The sequence below is a fragment of the Acanthopagrus latus genome, chromosome 15 (genome assembly GCF_904848185.1).
Source record: "Acanthopagrus latus isolate v.2019 chromosome 15, fAcaLat1.1, whole genome shotgun sequence".
NCBI lineage: Eukaryota > Metazoa > Chordata > Actinopteri > Spariformes > Sparidae > Acanthopagrus > Acanthopagrus latus.
Genome location: NC_051053.1, coordinates 17364563 through 17382033, shown reverse-complemented (window position 1 = coordinate 17382033; position 17471 = coordinate 17364563). Strand labels below are relative to the sequence as shown.

At 41.4% G+C, this 17471-nt stretch overlaps 1 protein-coding gene across 4 annotated transcripts in view; it reads right to left on the bottom strand.

Annotated features, from left to right (window-relative positions):
- fancl (FA complementation group L) overlaps positions 1-17471 on the bottom strand; it is a 24614-nt gene extending 7143 nt beyond the window's left edge. The window contains exons 1-8 of one of the 4 annotated variants that reach the window (XM_037123112.1): positions 17171-17471; positions 15136-15238; positions 14576-14634; positions 14360-14420; positions 13785-13841; positions 13355-13452; positions 7723-7819; positions 5272-5340 (exon numbers count right to left, since the gene is read on the bottom strand). In XM_037123112.1, the coding sequence (XP_036979007.1) occupies positions 5272-5340; positions 7723-7819; positions 13355-13452; positions 13785-13841; positions 14360-14420; positions 14576-14634; positions 15136-15238; positions 17171-17283 (657 nt within the window). In that variant the 5' untranslated portion in view covers positions 17284-17471. Of the gene's footprint in view, positions 1-5271; positions 5341-7722; positions 7820-13354; positions 13453-13784; positions 13842-14359; positions 14421-14575; positions 14635-15135; positions 15578-17170 lie in introns of those variants that run through there. The other 3 variants (XM_037123114.1, XM_037123115.1, XM_037123113.1) reach the window with 3 other exon arrangements.

The window sequence follows — 17471 nt, the reverse complement described above, 5'->3', positions numbered from 1 at the left end:
GTCTTTTGCCAAATGACAGCAGGAGGAATAGACTTTGGTTGGGGTGGGTGTTATCTTTTTGTACCCATTGAGCTTTATATAACAATAATTGCTCCAGAATTTAGCCTTCAAGATTCGTCATCTGGGATTATGATTGCATTAGTCTTGAAGCCTGCATGAAAGGTGTTGAACTCCTTGGCCAGAGACATCAGCAGTCAGCCTCCTGGAGGAGCTCGCTTTCTAGTCTATTATACTCCACAATCGCTGCTACAAGTGTCTGGATTCAGTCTGTTGTAATTGTTATTTACTGTTCTATGGACGTTATGTGAATGAGCTTTGTATTCATCCATGTTTACAGTTACAAGTGGCTGGGCTGGCCTTCAGAGCGTCACAGACACAATCGACAAATATCATCTTAGAGGTCCTAACTGCAACCTTACGAACAGTATTGTTCACCAATTTGCCAGTAAATCCGACAACAAAGTCTGTAAACAATCAATGTTTTTATTAGAGCTGGACCTGAAGATATCCCAGTTTACATCACATAAAGCTTCCTGCAGAGCTGTCCCAGTCCAGCGGCTTAACCAGAAAATCTCATTTCAGCCATTTAAACCACCAGAGTGCCAGATTTGCTGAAAGCTGGAGGAGACTGCGGTTTGTTTGCAACCTTGATCGATGTGCACACCCTTCGAATTTAGCACTGTTGAAATCCTCAGTAACAATGAGGGCTGCATCTCCATTGTTAGCTTGGTAGCTAAAAAGGACATCATTCAACTCAGACAAAGCAGGTAGCCTGCACTGAAGTTCACTGAGACCAATTCCAAGGAAAGAGAGAACTGGTCGCATTCGATTGTCAGGAGCTTCAAGCTGGGCGAACAACAGAGACACCACCTCCCAGTCACCTTGAGTTTCATGTCCCTAGCCTTATGTCTTATGCCCAGTTGTTTCTCTTAGTGCCTTCTTTGCGCCTTCACACCAGCATTTTCTCTCTCTTTAGAATTGTGCTGGGCAAAACAGATGATGAAAACCTTCATTTCTGTCGCATGAATCCATTCCAATTATCAAGTGTGTGTTGTGTGCGATGAAAGCTGAAGTGATCAGTTCAATCCTTTGATTTTATTATTAGTTTGTAGTTTAGATAACATTTAAACAGCACACTGAACTGTAAATTTGTATTTTTTTTATACAACCAAATGAAGAGTGCTACTACAGCTACCTTTCATTTGAGACAACTAGAGTGAACTGAAAGCACTGACAGCAGCTGACCGATTGGTAAAAACTAAGAAGACACACACACACACACACAGAGAAGAGAAAGGGAGGCTGATAGAGGTGTCGGAGAGCAATACAGATGGAATGAGAGGGAAAAAATTAGGGGAAAAAATGAACCAAAAATTATGGGTCATTGTGCCAGCACAGTGCACACAATTAAGCATCGTCCAGGTGCTGAGAGCCTCAGCAATTACAGCCCAATTAATGCCAGTGGCATGATTATGGTTATAGCTCAGTATAACTACGCTAGGCCCAGTTCAGAAAGAAAAAAAGAAAGAGGAAAAAAAAGAATAAGAGCTGGTAATTGAATTCTTGCTGTATCTGTGAGAAGAACATGAGTGAGAGCAGAAGTCTGTAAGAAAGTATAAAAGAGCCTGAATCTGAGCTGAGATATTATCTATTTATGCTATCTCCCACTGACCTCAATTTAGCTCTTTAAAGCAGCCAGACCGAAAGAATTCACTCCTCTTTGAATGGATCCTATTAAACTGCACTGTTTTAACCTCTTTTCAGTAAGTTATGTCTCACTGAGCAACTTCTGATTTATAAAGTGATTAAGACTGAAAAAAAACAAAAAAAAAACACGGATGAATCCCCACAGTCTCAGACTGCTCTCAACCTATAGGTGTCTTTAAAATCACAAGTCAACACTTATTTAAAAAAAAAACATATTTGTCTTATTTATGTACAGTATGTGTTGAAATCTACTGTAAACTGGACAACATCACTGTATTCTCTCTGGCAATATAAGTACAATACACATTAAGGTAAAGCAGTTATTAACTGGAGTATGTGTGAAGTGAATACAGCGTGTAATTGTAGACTTTAAATAGACTTACTAGTCGGATCCTTACAACTAATTTGGGACTGCATCTAACAATTATTTTATTCATCTGATTGACTGATTGTTTTAATTAAAAAAATATGCAAAAAGGGCTGGATTTTGGACTACTGGATAAAAATAAGAAATGTGAAGATGTCACTTTCTGCTCCGAGTATTGTGATGAGCATTTTTACCTCTGTCAAGGACTTGTTTCCTCTATGTTGTTGGTCGATTGGTTTGTGAGCAGAATAAGAGGACAACTACCAAACAGATTTCCACAAGATTTGGATGGAGGATGATTCTTGGTCTTGAATAGACCCCATTCATTTTTGGTGTTGGGCCAGATAAAGGGATGTATCCAGGAATTATTTCTCAATTCATTGCAAGATAGGGACATTTTCAATAAGTTCTCAGGGAGTAATGCAAGGATGTTGATGGGAAAAATCTATGAGTGAGTACAATAAGATACTCTATAATACAGATCCTAGATCTGGTGATGTTAAATTATGGTTTAGAAGTTATGGGAGGTTTCAATTTTAAAACAACAAAAATAATACTAATATTTTAAAGTGATACAGGGCTTTCAGGTTGGATATTGAATTAGGCATGATTGGCAGAGGCATGGGTTTTACTGACGGCAATTCTTGCTCATTTTTGCTTGAAAAATGACTGGAACGGTAATAATCAAAATAGATATCTTTATATTATATGATCATTATCTTTCTTTTGATTGATGACTTAATCAATTAATCAACTAGTCATTGCAGCTCTTCATTATATGGTGCTAACAAGACACAGATACGAGACAAAATACACAGACACATACATACAGTCAAGTATTGAGTCAAGCTATGATGCACGTTCAACGGTGCTTCTGTTTCTGGTGTTTACACTCACTTTCACCTTTTTTATTCACACTGAAACCTCCTGGACGTCTTAATTCATGCAGGATTTGGTTGTTAAAAATCACCCTTGTGTAGTCTGCGAGCACAAAGGACACAAACTACACACAGGTTTATTTCTCTTCCCATTCTAGTTCCACACAAATGCACAGAGTGGCATGTCTTGGCCCTGCAACAGAGCAGGCAATAATTACTCATTCAAATGAACATGTCAGGACTGTCGACAGACAGGCCCTTCCCCCCACCACACACACGCACACACACATACACACACATCAGACAAAACACACTTGGCACAGATGCAAGCACATACACAAATGCGCGCACACACACACGCACACACACACACACACACACACACACACACACACTTCATGTTGCAGTGTAGGAGAGATCCATCAACGACCCAGCAGGCAGACAGGCTCCATACGGTAGCGCTGTTCTAAGCTGGTCCTCACTGTACGCCTGCCATGTATCAGCTCAACAGTGCACGCACGCACATGCACTCTCTCTCTCTCTCTCTCTCTCTCTCTCACACACACACACACGCACGCACGCATGCACACACACACACACACATTTGCATCTCTCTGCTCAAATTCTCTTTCTCACTGTTCTATGCTCTCTGATTTTTGTCTACACTGTCACACACACATACGCACACGCACTATATTTGAAACACTAGACAGAACAATCCAGTGCTCAGATATGGAGCAGTAGTTTTCGCGATGGAAAAAGAAACTGCGGGTGTTACACCCCCCCTCCCAAGACGTATATCTGTAAGTGTGTGTGTGTTTTTGTTGAGTGAGTACAGACAGACACACAGACTGAGAGGCAGTGACAGAGATGACAAGCGGAGTCGTGGGTGAAAGAAGCAAGACGGCAAACAACAGTAACGAGGAAGCAAAGAGATACAAAGAGCGCACAGCTGGTTTTACATCAAAACAGTTTCATGCCAATTATAGTGGACTACATTTGAGGGGCTGAAAGAAAACGTCTTCATACAGCAGGTGGAGAAGTGTTTTGTCAAATTATGCAATAGGTAGCACAGGATGAGTCAAGTTTTATTTGTGTAGCCCTTAATCACAGTTTGAGTCTCAGAGGGCCTCAAATTGTCACATTACAAAACATCAAACACGCCTGTCCACATTTGAGGCTCTGAGGTTCAGCAAAAAAAGAACCTAAAAAATATCAAAAACATCTGACAAAGAAATAATGTGACAGACTTGGCACAACAGAGTCTCACAATACAACAGCTGGAAATTTGTGGCCTTGAAATGTCTATTAGATGTCTTTCCACTGTGACCTTTTAAAAATGCTGCACGTCATGGCGATTGAATTTGGCACCATTTTTTACCGACATGAAACATACAGCAAATAAAGGATAATCAGGGACAAGTTCTGCGAATATTCAAAAAATAAATCACAGAGCACAGGAGAACACATACCTCCGGATTTTACAGTTTCAGATTCATTCTCTTGCTTAGTGTCCTCTCGACTGTCCAGCTGCCAAACTACTAGATCAGGGAGGTGAGTTGATAAAAGTACTGATTTGCTTATCTGGATAGGCCTACAGTGAGGTTTATAGCAAAACTGCTTCAGCAGCAGCAGTAAGGGCACTGCGGAAGTTCTACCTCTCTGGCTACACAGCTGCCTTTCTCTCTTATAGGTGGAGACTGTTGACATATACAAAGATGGAAGACGCCAGGTGCGGATTGGCCATCAGGAGCACTGGGAGCATTCCCAGGAGCCTAGCAGGCTGATTGGCCTGGACTGTCTGGCCAGTGCTATAAAATGCTAAATTAAAAATGGGTAAATCTGAAAGAAAACACCACAGGGCAGCTACAGTCCCCCAGAACTGTACACCGTCCCCCTCCCATGTTGTAATCGCATCAGTCGGTGTGGAGAGTGCGTGGGGCCGTGACGTGGCGAGGAAATCGACAGCACAGTCTCAACAAGAGGAAGAGGGGAAAAAAGTGCAGAGAGAAAAGCCTGGGAGGAAAATGCCACTAAAAGCTGTTAAATTACAGATATCTTCACAAGCAAGGGACATGGTTGGTGTTTAAATAAATCAAAAAAAGAGTCTAAATTATGTGACCTCAGTGATAATTCATGTTTATGTCACTGTTCAACGCTAAAGTCTGATTTTTCACTGACTTCTGTTTCAGTTGTGTAAATGTTTGTACTTCTTTGTTTCTATTGACCCTCCTGACAGAATAACACCTTTTCGCAGCCTTTCCAATGTTTGCCAACAATTTCACTATACAGATACAGTTTGTGTGTACATGTACATACCTGTGGTGTCCAGGTTATGACCAGAGGGATTGGCAGGTCAGCTGAGCATTCAGGAGCCTCTGCAGGGTGCTATGGGTGTAGAAGATGGGCTTAAATTAATATCTCATTACACATAAAAAAAACTCAAAAACTGATCTTCTGAAACCCTTCAAGTCTGTAACAGCACAAATTTCTTTAATGTGATAATATGGGGATTCGTCACTAAATATGAAGTTTCCTGACACCTCTCTTTAGTTGCCTCTCCTCAATCTCAGTGATCAGCGATATACAGTCTCGCTCTGTTCACCTTCAGCAACAAGCTACTTCCAGTCCTCTCCCTGTGCTACTCCTCTCTCACTCCGCTTCCATCCAAGCCCTCGTGTGTCCATGCCAGTGCTGCCTCCTCCCTAACTGTGCCTGGCGAGGGATGACCCGTCTCTGGATCTGGCGGAAGCAGCTGGAACACAGGGAGGACTCCATGCTATTTTTACGTGGTGCCAGAGGGGTGAGGGGGGCCAGGTGGGCAGGTGGGCAGGTGGGCACAGAGTGGGGTCCAACCACCCTCCCTTGTCCCTGGTGGATGTCATCTGGCCTTAGGTAAGCACCACCACACTATGCCACTCACCCACACCACCTACGATATGCAACCCCACTGTGAGATGTTTACACTGCCAGCTACTAGACAGTCCATTCTGATTTAGCTTTACTGAACTGTACTTTATACTTCTGCTACTTAAACAACAGGAAATTTGACTTCTTTGAATTATTTTTAAAAATGTATAGACATTTCATTGCAAATGTTTTTACAATTTTACAAATTATAATACAGGTACATTTATTTATCAACATGTCAATATGTCAGAAATCACACATTTCTCAGAATGCAGTGTAACATGGAGGAGAGTTGAGGTGGAGCGCTACTGTCTTCCAGCAACAACTATCCATGCGATATCTCACGTGACTTTTCCGGCTTTTGATTTTAGTATTGTTTCTTATATAAGGCTCCTTTTTCAACTTCAAGGTCAATATTGTTTTTCGTTAAGGACAAAACAACAAATTATCCGAGCATTTATATGAAACTGAGCTTTAGGAGCGTTCCACCTTAACTCTCGTGCATGTTACGTCTCATTCGGAAATGGATACTTCTCCACCGGTAGGACAGCGGCTAGCGGAACAAGCAACTGCTAATGTGAGTTGTTCAAAAACGTTCTTTTTAGTAAACTCTGTGTACACAAACAATGTTCTTAATGCTCGCATTCATGTGTAGAGACCCTGGTGAAAAGTTTCATGTTGTGTCGAGCCTTCTTAGTGTTTTAAAAATAGTGCCCATAGCACTCCCACTGAAAATGAGTTTGACCCGAAAACAAAAATATGGTAAATCATAAAAGTGCCTCTTTCGTCATAATTACGCGTTTGCATGAAGGTTTGACTTGGGTACATTCACACAAAAAGCCTAGGTTGCATTTTGGCGAGAGTTTTGCTTTGAGCAGTTCGATATGTCGGGTCAACAGTTTGACTGATGTCTCTTTTTATGGCAGTCAACCATGGATGTATTAAGAGAACTGGATACACCACAACTAAGCAAGACCCCCAGGAAGACATTATACATAATTTTTTATACTGCCAAATAAAAGTAAACATAAATAAAAGTTTAAATAATCAGACTGCACTCTTGGCTTTTTTACAACCTCTCTGACTGCTACTGTTTCTTGTTCCATCCATATATTGTTGCTTATAATGGGGTCCAGGAACTCATGGGTAACATTGAGCCTATTAGAGGAAGCTACCAGCAACATGAGGGGCATTCTGATGTCACCATTAATTGAGACTGTGGATGTAGAAATATAATAAACTGACTAGTAGAGAGTCTCATCTGGATGCAACTACAATTCAGTATTAAAATCAACCATAACTGTTGCGTGTTCCTGGGAAGAAATATCATTATCATATCATAACTCTGTCACCTCTTGTCTGACAATTTGGAGAAATGTGACATGTGAGCATTTCAAACTCTGTGTAATACACTGCCATTTCAGAGACCTACATTTACCTTTACCTACAGTGGGCAAAGGTTTTGTGTACTTCTCTCAATAGCAGTGATCAGAAACAGCGGCTATGCAGATGAGTGTGGGTGTATTGGTTTATCTCTATGCATAGAGGAAGATTTTCTATCATGCCGGGGTCTATGTGGAGATTTTATCTGTACTACATCTCAGTCACAGCGGGTTATCATGTCTCTCCACACCCTCTCCAGTTTGACCTAGATTTTGGGGCGCAGATGTAAATCACTGATTTGCTATCAGCAATTTGAGCATCCAATATGCGTTTGGTGAAGTTGGCCTGTTTGGATTTGGATTGGCTATAGGTCAACATCAAGCTGTAGAGTATTCCATTTGATGATGAATAATATTCAGTGTGGAAATTATCCAGTCCTCACAGTAAACTGTGTGTGTTTCTGTATGAGTGTCTTACCTTAGACCTGAGTTTAATAGTGAGGATGTGCTCCCTCCCAGAGGAGTCCTCTGCCTTCAGTCTCAACGTTTGGAACTCTGTGTTTATGAAGAGCAGCCTAGAGATGGACGCACACAATACATGTGCAATAAATCAACATCCATTCACGGAGAAGGGTACACATAACTCTGTAAACTGACATCAGCCATCATCCGCCGTTAATCACTGCTGCAGAGAGCAATATTGAGACATCAACTCTGCCTTTAGATTTATCGCTGCAGGTTCCAACACCGTGATATTAAATCAGGCTACAGCTACGCAATCACGCCCCAAAACACACAGGACATAACTATAGGCTTTTCTTTTCCAAATTCCAATTTACATTCTTCTCCGGATAGTGTCTTCCTAATGCTCTAATGGAAGAATGCCACGAATCATGCATAAAGAGATCCAACTGCACGGAAGCTGAGAGCATCATTTCCATGCTGAGTAACCATCTAAACATCCTGAATTCTTTGCTTTCTAATATAATGTGCTCTGACACGCTGACGTTTGCCCTTCAGCTCATACACATCTTACCTGCCACCTACTTGGTACTGTGCACATACACATGTTCTCAGGTGAGACTGCTCACTTTTTGAGCTACTTTCATCCTCCGGGAAAAACTGTGTGTTAACCTCTTTCTGAGCACTTGCTCAAACACTTGCAACTGAGGTGCTAGATTTACTACCCCTATGTGGCATTTAACTTCCCCGGGTAAGGCTGCTGAAAAGTGAGGCTACAACAGTAGTCTTCCCCAGTCACTTGACCCTTACATTGCATGCAGGCCGGAGAGCCAAATGTCTTGCCCACACCGTCCCACAGTGACTACGCACTTGACATAACATGAAACAGTTTGTGTGCCTCCACCTTATTTTGACTTCATCCCCCGTGGCATGCTTGACCCTTGCCCTATTGCTTTTACTGCTTGATTTCTTAGTCCTTGGCTCTGCCTCGAATACACAGCACCACTCACCAGCTAGTCAGCTGCCTGTCATCAGAGGCAACCATCAACAATAGTTCTCCCATAATCAGTAAAACAAGGCCCATTCAAGGTGCAAGGTCGACTAGGAGAACCAATCAGTTCAAGCTGCTGACAAGTGGCTAAATGACAGTACACAAGTTGTCACAGACATTAAACGTCATCATGCTGAACACAGGAGCTCTTACTTTAGTTGCAATATAGTCTCACTAACTTTACAATGTGTAGACTTATTCATTTACAGAAAATGTGTACAATATTTGTGTAGTGGGACGCGTCATGGTTGTGACATTTACAACAGAACCAGGGCAAGGCCAACTTTGGGGTTGGCCTACAAAAATATGTCATCCCACCACAATTCATCGTTAATGGTGAAATTGGGACATTAATGTTGATGTCATTTTGTCAGGGCTCAGCGAAATATTCATTAAGAGTTTGCTTAAAGACACTTTGGTGGGACTCATAACTAAACAATAAAGACAGGAACAAGCTTCAGCCGACATCAATCTGCCACTTTTGAGTGAAAAAAAAATGTAATACTAACACTGCAAGGACTTTAGCAGATAGAGGAGACCGATTCAAGCTCTCATAGAATTATGCGTCTCACAGTGACCTTAGGAAGGGTTCATATTTTCAAGCTTTAGTCAACCTGTAAATCAGACCCCATCCTTCCTGAGCTAATTATAACCTATTGAAGCTGAGGACAAAACACTCTCAGATTTACTGCTGCTCCAGCAGTCACTTCCTCCCCCTTCGTGTCCCTCTCCAGTCTACTGAGACCCGAAGACTAAAGACTGGTCTGAGACAAAGGACTGGGACAGTCGTCCTCCTAGATTTACAGTACAGCACGATGGACGCTCTATGCTGAGGCTGACATGGCTGTATATCTGCTGAGGATTTATGGAGTGTGTTAGAGAGGAGTGATGTGAGCAGTGTGCTCAGGAATGACACACACACACTTAGGGAAGTGATGGAATGATGCGAGACAGTGTCGGATGTGCCCGATTCATAAAAGTGTCTGCTCGTTCAAACACTTGCAATCAAACGCAGGCAAAGGGCAGCAGAGCTGAGGTATCATACACACACTAACATCTGCACACACAGACACACAACATCATGATCACACCAGCTCAATGCTGTGTTCCCATCATGCTGACCTCATACATTTCTGCTCCCAAGTTTGCTTACTTTCACCGCCCTCCACTTCCCTCTCTCTCACTCTAAACCATCACATATTAATATCCATTCCACATTTTAGGAAGGTGTCACCACTGATGTGGGACATACACAGGCCAAAATAATCTAGCAGCACTTCAGAAATGAATCCCAGGTTACTTCATATTCACAGGTACACATTTAAAGAGAGTACAGGCACATAAAATACCCCTTACTGCTTACAGCAATAAATACACAAATCTGTCAAGCAGGACCCGGTTAATAGACCTTTGCAAGTGAGCGAAGTGACAAGCATCTAAATGAACAAATCAATAAATATGAAGTTGAATGGTTGAAATGAAGTGCTGGTGATCATGATTACATTAATCAAAAGAACGGTGGTTCTCTAAAAAGGGAAATCTGTTTCCCTTTAATCCCATTTCATTTGTGATACCTGAGTACGTTGACACAAATCCTTTGTTTGATTTCTGCAGTTACCTGTCTATAAAACATGGCTGGCGAACACAGACTGCATGATTTTAAAAAGCCACATATTAGACATGAATCTTTACTAACAGTGTTCTACTAGAGGGACAAATAGCACTTTGCACATCCAGCTGTAACTGTAAAAGGTTACATAAATATGACCATTCAGTTTCAATACTGTATGTATAAATATAGTGAAGTAATGGAGTCCTAAGCAGAGTCCTCTATTTAAAAGCAGGACACAAGATGGCATCAGACTCATCATAAACTCTCATTTTGCAGCTAAACCGTAAAAAAAAAGAAAAAAAAAAGTTGGTCTCACAATTTGATCAAGTTGTTGTGATATATTATGTTATCTTCAAGATTCTCAAAAGAATATGGATCATTTCTCATGTTTGTGGATATGCACCGTATCAGGTCAAATATGAACTTGGTATACTTCATGAGGACATATTCTATCCTAAGATACCAAACACATCTTATTTTTGTCATGTATGTGGTCCAAAATGACCTCATTTCTACAGTACCTGGGATGACATGAACTCGTGATTGAAGTACTATAGTGGTCCCATACTGGGAGTTGGCTATCTCCAAACATGAAACCTGTGGCTCTCTCTCTCTCTCTGATCAGAGACTATCACCATGGAGATCATCATATTTGGATCATATCTGTGAGTACTCAAGTTATAATATCTCTAGGTTCTTGTTGTTTTTTTAAGAAGGAAATACTAAAAGCAGGGCTGACATAATAGTCGATTTCCAAGTGGATATTAATGCTGCAAAACAATAAATGTGCGGAATGCCAAATAAATAAATAAATAAATAAATAAATGATATTCAGCTATATTTCACAGAGCAGATACAATGTCAGTTAGACCGCTTATTTAATAGAGGACAAGTTAGAGCTCAGCATCGACCAACTTTTAAGGTTTAGTGCAGATTCAGAAGTGATTATGTTGGTGCATTACTAACACATATTTTCCATCTCCTCTCCTCCGAGGTCTCACACCCAGGATAGCAGGGACTAGCTACTTGGCCATGATGGAAACAGCGTGACAGTCAGATATCCTGCTGGTAAGACTGATGAGAGCATCCCATTTGCAACTCCACAGCCAAGTGAGCTGCTTCCAGACAGTGCACACCACGCACATTTGTGCTTATATGTGTGTGTGTGCACACGTGTCTGATTTTTGTGTGTGATTAATGAACAGTGATATCAACACATATGTAGTGCTCGTGTGTGTTGCATGAGAACTACGGTAGTGGAATACTGAGGATGCCATAAGTCACATGCACACAAACAATGTATGTGCATATCAAGCACACAAAAACACCAATATCATAAGGAAAAGACACATCTACTGTATATATTAATTAGTTTGGTTTTCAGCCTAACGGTGCTAACCAGGACATTTCCATTACTTACAGGAAGTAACTGCGTAAATCCCAACACTATTTGTCATTGAATTTACATCACATGATTAACCCATTAAGACCAGATCCAGCGTATGTGTTTAAAGGAGTCATTTATTAGCTGGCCTAATAATGTTACAAAACAAATAAGAAAAAAAGATCAACTTTAGAAAGCATCTGATCCCTCAGCCCTGGGCCTGGTCGGCCCAGCAGAGCCCTGCAGTCATAGAGCCAACAGAAGTGGCCTCACAAGATCAGCAACACGGTGTGACAGAGTGCTAACACTGTGAGAAGAGACGACTCGCTGTATGTACACCGAGAGGCTAAGAACAAGTAGTGCCAGCTGTGCCAGTAATGAGCCCAGGAGCTTCTAAGCTCCAAGTGATCGCCACTGAGTGATGGCGGCTGACCTACTTGACCTCATTTTCCATTAATTAACACGTGCTACGCCATCTCCAGCCAATTAAGATGACCACACTCTCAAATGCAGAAATGGAGACATACAGAGAGAGAGAGGAGAGAGAGAGAGAGAGGGAGAAAGACTCACTTACCTGGCCCAATCAGCAGACAGAATTACAGCTGAAAACCCCTGGTGGCTATTAGCACGGCCCATACCAATTAAGACGCTAAGCGAATCTCGAGTGCTTTGGAGATAGAGGCCCACTGTGTATAATGCCTCCTAACCGTAACACGACACTGAAAATGATGTTGGTCCCATTTCCAGCATAAAGCATACCTTCACCCCCACCCCACCCCCTTCTCCTATTACAACCTGAGAGTCTTCAATTAGAGCCATTTGCATTTTGCTAATATCATAATTGTAGCCATGGTCATTAATAGGAAAGTGGAAAATGAGTGTAGTAGTCAAGGCTTAATCCGAGCTGGGGGAGAATACATATCTTCCAACTAACTACCCCCTCCCCCTTCTCTCCTGACGAGTGGAGAGACGGTATTAGCCGGGCCTGTCACTGCACGTGGGCTGAGAGTTATTAAATGTGACCTGGATTTAACTATAACTCAATAACTAAAAATAAGGAAGTCATTAAGAGCCATTTGTTAATGTGGAGCTGTGTTGTTGCAGGGTTCTCCAATCACTTTAGACTGCTGGGGGAACAAAAACAAGTGCTGCTCCATATACTAAGCTGTTTAGAGCAGCGGAGGTTTATAGCCATACACTCACCTCGGTTTGTTAATCTTACCTCTGGGGAAAATACACATGTCGAGAAAACTTACATAAATAACATACAGTTTCAATAACAACTTTCCTTGTGTATTGCTTGCGAGTTGCATTTGGCCCACAAACTCAGAGGTATACAGGAGAAGCAAACAAGTTCTCCATGTACGAGGTGTCTACAAGTATAAGAAACTTACATTTTATGCATTTAAGACATGTTCAAGATAATTTAGGAGAAGAAATGTTGCCCAACTTCCCAGTGGCATGGGTTGCATGTCTGAATTTTTGAGTGAACTTTTCCTTTAAGACCAATATCTAGACAAATTTTTCTTACGGCTCAAGTGGCTTATGTCTTTTAAAACCTGGTTCCAGATACATTGATAGTGCTCCTAGTAGTCACTTACTTGGCCCATCCAAGGGTCTCCATCTCAGAGATTAGCTGAGAGTAATACTGTGGAGGTGGGATGGAGCGGCACTCAGGAAAGCTCTTCAGGCCCACTTCCTGCAACAACAGAGAGAATGCTTTGTATTTTAAGCCCAGTTTACTATACACATGATCACAACGACCCCACTTCTACATTATCTTCTACGACAAGCCAACAACATGACTACAGCTAGACTGAATCAGAGCCATTACATCTTATGGCATTGTTTGGTGGCAAGCATGTAGACTGGTACACTATTCATTAATCTAATGTAATTTTAATATACACATACATATGTGCCTCACAATCAAGGCTATTGATATTGCCTGAAGGTTCCCATTTACTCCCTATTCATAAAGCAACCACATCAAAGTGACCGGGCTAACCACTGTGTCATTCTCCTCCTTACCAGGACGGTCTTCAGCTCCAGAATGAAACTGACAAGATCAGGCGACTGCTGTAGCCTCTGTGAGAAGGCAAACAAGAGAGAAAAGACATCCTTGAATGGGAGGATAATGAAGTGACAGTGTCTATTTTTTTTTCTCCTCTAGCCAGCCATTCAAATCAAACACAGTGTTTGTGATTAATGGGGGCTGCCACAAGCTTTAATAATTAATGATAGCTTAAAGGCTGTGAAAATAATGAACTTTGCAGCCCGGGGTGAAATATCAATCTCATCCAAATAACCCTGAGGGGCCACATAACAAATAGGGACATTTTCCAGGCGATGTTAATTAAACAGTGAAAAATATTTTTCTCTACTCGTGAGCGAGGCGAGCCTGATGGGTGACAGAGAGTACCAGAAAGACACCAGACACGATGCACAGAACACAAAGGAGCCAAAGTGACATGACAAATAACATGGATCACAGAACAGTCAACCTGATCTCAGAAAGAGCTGGCAGACACAGAGCAACAAAACATATCATGATGCAATTTGCAGCAAAATGTAACACAGGGTTTTGTGCTGGATGCAGAGTTTACCTGCTTCACTATGTGCTCATACCCACGCAACAGGTGCTTTAACTGCCAGCAGCAATGCAGCCTACAAGAACGGAGAAATGCACAGTTAGAACATGTGAATAAAACACATATGTTGTCCATTTAGCAGCAATACTTTCTTGAACGTCACGTCATAAATTTCTGTCAACATCAATATTCACAGATCTTATAGATTGAAGGCGTGATGACAGTTTCTACCTGCTCCGCGCAAGCTGACGATCTGGCGGTAGATGTAATCTTATCCTGAAGTCTCGTTCCTGTGAAAATCATTACATGACTGTAAGCGACATGTCAGGCACAAAACAAGAGAAAAGAGCACGTGGTATGTCAAACTCCACAAGGAAACTTACAGAGAGTTACTGTGGCTATTGGCAAACTGGGTAGAACATCAGGTTGCACCAGTATCAACTTGTCACTTCAGCACACACATAAACCGTAACATTCAACTTAAATGTGGCTTTTTACGATCTCCGGTATTTCTGACACAGTGTTCAACTCGCGTCTGTTAGCTATGTGGCATCGTAATGCAATTAATTAATTAATGTGTGCACACTAAAACAAAATAAAGGTAGTGAGTATTAGACATAAGCCGAATTTACCAGAGGTTCGTATACTTTTGTGAAAGGTTTCTAATTATATTGTACAACTTATATAAATTTGTCCACAGCGAGCAATCATTATATTGACAAAATGTTGAACGCAGTTTGGCTAATCGTTGTTTTACCTAGGTAAAATACCCGACTCACGCATCAACTTACCTGGACTGTTATGAATCCGTCATAGATAGTTTTCTCCTTGTTGAGGGGTAAAAGCAGCGGGTTGTCTTTAACCAGTGAAGTCTCCATCGCTCTAGCTGTTAATCTTGAAGTCAACATGAGTTCATCAGTCAGCTGTCGGAGCAGGAGCGCTGCTTCCTTAGCTAACGTTAGCAAGCCTGACGGGACCAAATGTTGTTTTAAGATTTCCCCATAATCCGAACGCCTGAACACAACACTTGAGCTTCAAAACTTCAGTTAGGGGCTGTTCAATCGCAGAATTTACCAAGAAGTCACTTTCAGCGGAGGACTTTTCGCCGGGTCACAGTCATGAACCTGTAACCAGGTCACAGTTTGCAAAGCTGACGGAGAGAGAGCCTCGCGCCACGAAAAACAAAACAGACAACGTCACAGCGTGAGTCACACAGCTGCATTCAATGACTTCAAAAAGTGTCGGAACTAATGTGCGTTATCGTCTGTTTGTACGTTCACTGAGTAACTGTTGTTTGCAATGGTTGCAATGTCCATTTAGTCCTTATTTGTAATTAACAAAAGCGTTTTCATGCAGTGTCTGATGTATAACCTCTGAAGAATCTTGTGTTGCTGATATGGAGCACTGGAAATTGACATTAGCTGTCAGCTATAAAGCAGTTGCACTCAGGGGGAGCTCAGTAATGTTTCCTTTACCCTCGTGTCTTTTACCTTGCCTGATATCACCCTTTTCTTCTGGTCTTTCATTGCCGCCCTGCTCAGGTTATTACAGCACGGGTTGATTTACAGGTTGTTCTTTGAAGGGGAAGTTGTGACTGTGACTGAAAACTGACTGAGAGATTAATCACCACGGCACAGTCCAATTTTTCTGCTGAAAAGTGCCATAAAATATATTATCAGGTAAGAGCAGAGTGAGCTGACTTGTCTTGGCCTAAAGTTATGAGATTGCAATAGGATAATGACCATTTTTTCTTTCTCATAACAAGTGATATAGATTTATGCAAATTCCAAATACTCATGTTGAGGTGTTTAAACTGTCATCTTCACTTTATAAATGTCTCTCATTAAATGTCTCTCTCATTTCTGTCTCACTTGAACTTTTCTTATTTTTTGGAGTAATGTAAGAAAGTTGACAACGCACTTTAGCATGTGGTATAAAGGCAGATACAGGGGAACGACTCTGATTCTTATATGCTATTTTAATTTCATTCATCAACTTACCTCAAAAGGTGACTTGAGAAGATTTCGTTCAGCAGACGCTATGAGCACACCTATGCCAATCTCCCCATTTAATTGTGTATGTAGCTTTAAATACAGCCAATGGTTAGCAGTATGTCTTACATAATAAAACAAGTTTAGATAACACATTTAATGACGTCACTCCTAACATGTTTACTCCTGAAGCAGATGTATATGTCATTCCTGGGACTAATCTTGGAGAGCTGTCACCAACCTCATTGTTGGTGTATTTACTTTAGAAACAATTGAGGCAGCTTTGGCTGTCAGGCTTCAATGCATGGGAGGCTCCGAAGCCAATTTTACCAATTTTACATAGTGGCCAAATTGTGCAGTTACAACATGTGATGAACAAGAGTCAAAAAACTTTTCCCCACAAGCTTACAATGTGCAAGAAAGGGCTTTAAAACAGTGAATTAATATTTTTGAGCATCACAACCCCTCATTTCACCATCAGAATTTGAAGTGTGGAGCAGCTGCACAATTATTTTATTCTTTATCTGGAAGTTAAATGGCTCATTTGGCATAAGTTTAAAGGGTGTATGCTTTAGGTGCCCCATACTGGGTAATATTAATCGATTTATATAGAAAACTAGAAGCAAGATTTTAATATGGCATCCATTCAAACCAATTTAAATGGCTCATTTAGCACATGCGCCATAACAGTTTTCCAGCTTCCCGTTTTACTCTCTGGTTGTTCAGCCCATAGAATATGTGCAGTAAAGTCTACTCGTGAGTTCTGGCTTTACACTGTGATGATGTCACAAATTTTTAAATCCCTTCTCTCAACCTCATGGAAAGTGTTTCAAACCTTTGCAGTTCAAGGTGTCCTGTCAGCAGTTTAACAGACTTCTCTTTTGTAACGGTGCTCCATGGAGAAAATGTTTTCAGGCCGCGAGGGAATTTTTTGTTGCAATACCACATGTGGCCACTGGGCAGGACTGTGGGCAGTACTGAGCAGTGCTATCCTGTCTAGGTTCTATTAAAATGTTTGGTCATTTCACAGTCCCTCCAGAGAAAACGCGATCATGCGATCGCATAATTCAACGCATAAGAAGCCAAAGTCCGCACATTTATGCGCCGCATTTTTTCAAAGACACCGCACTTTCACT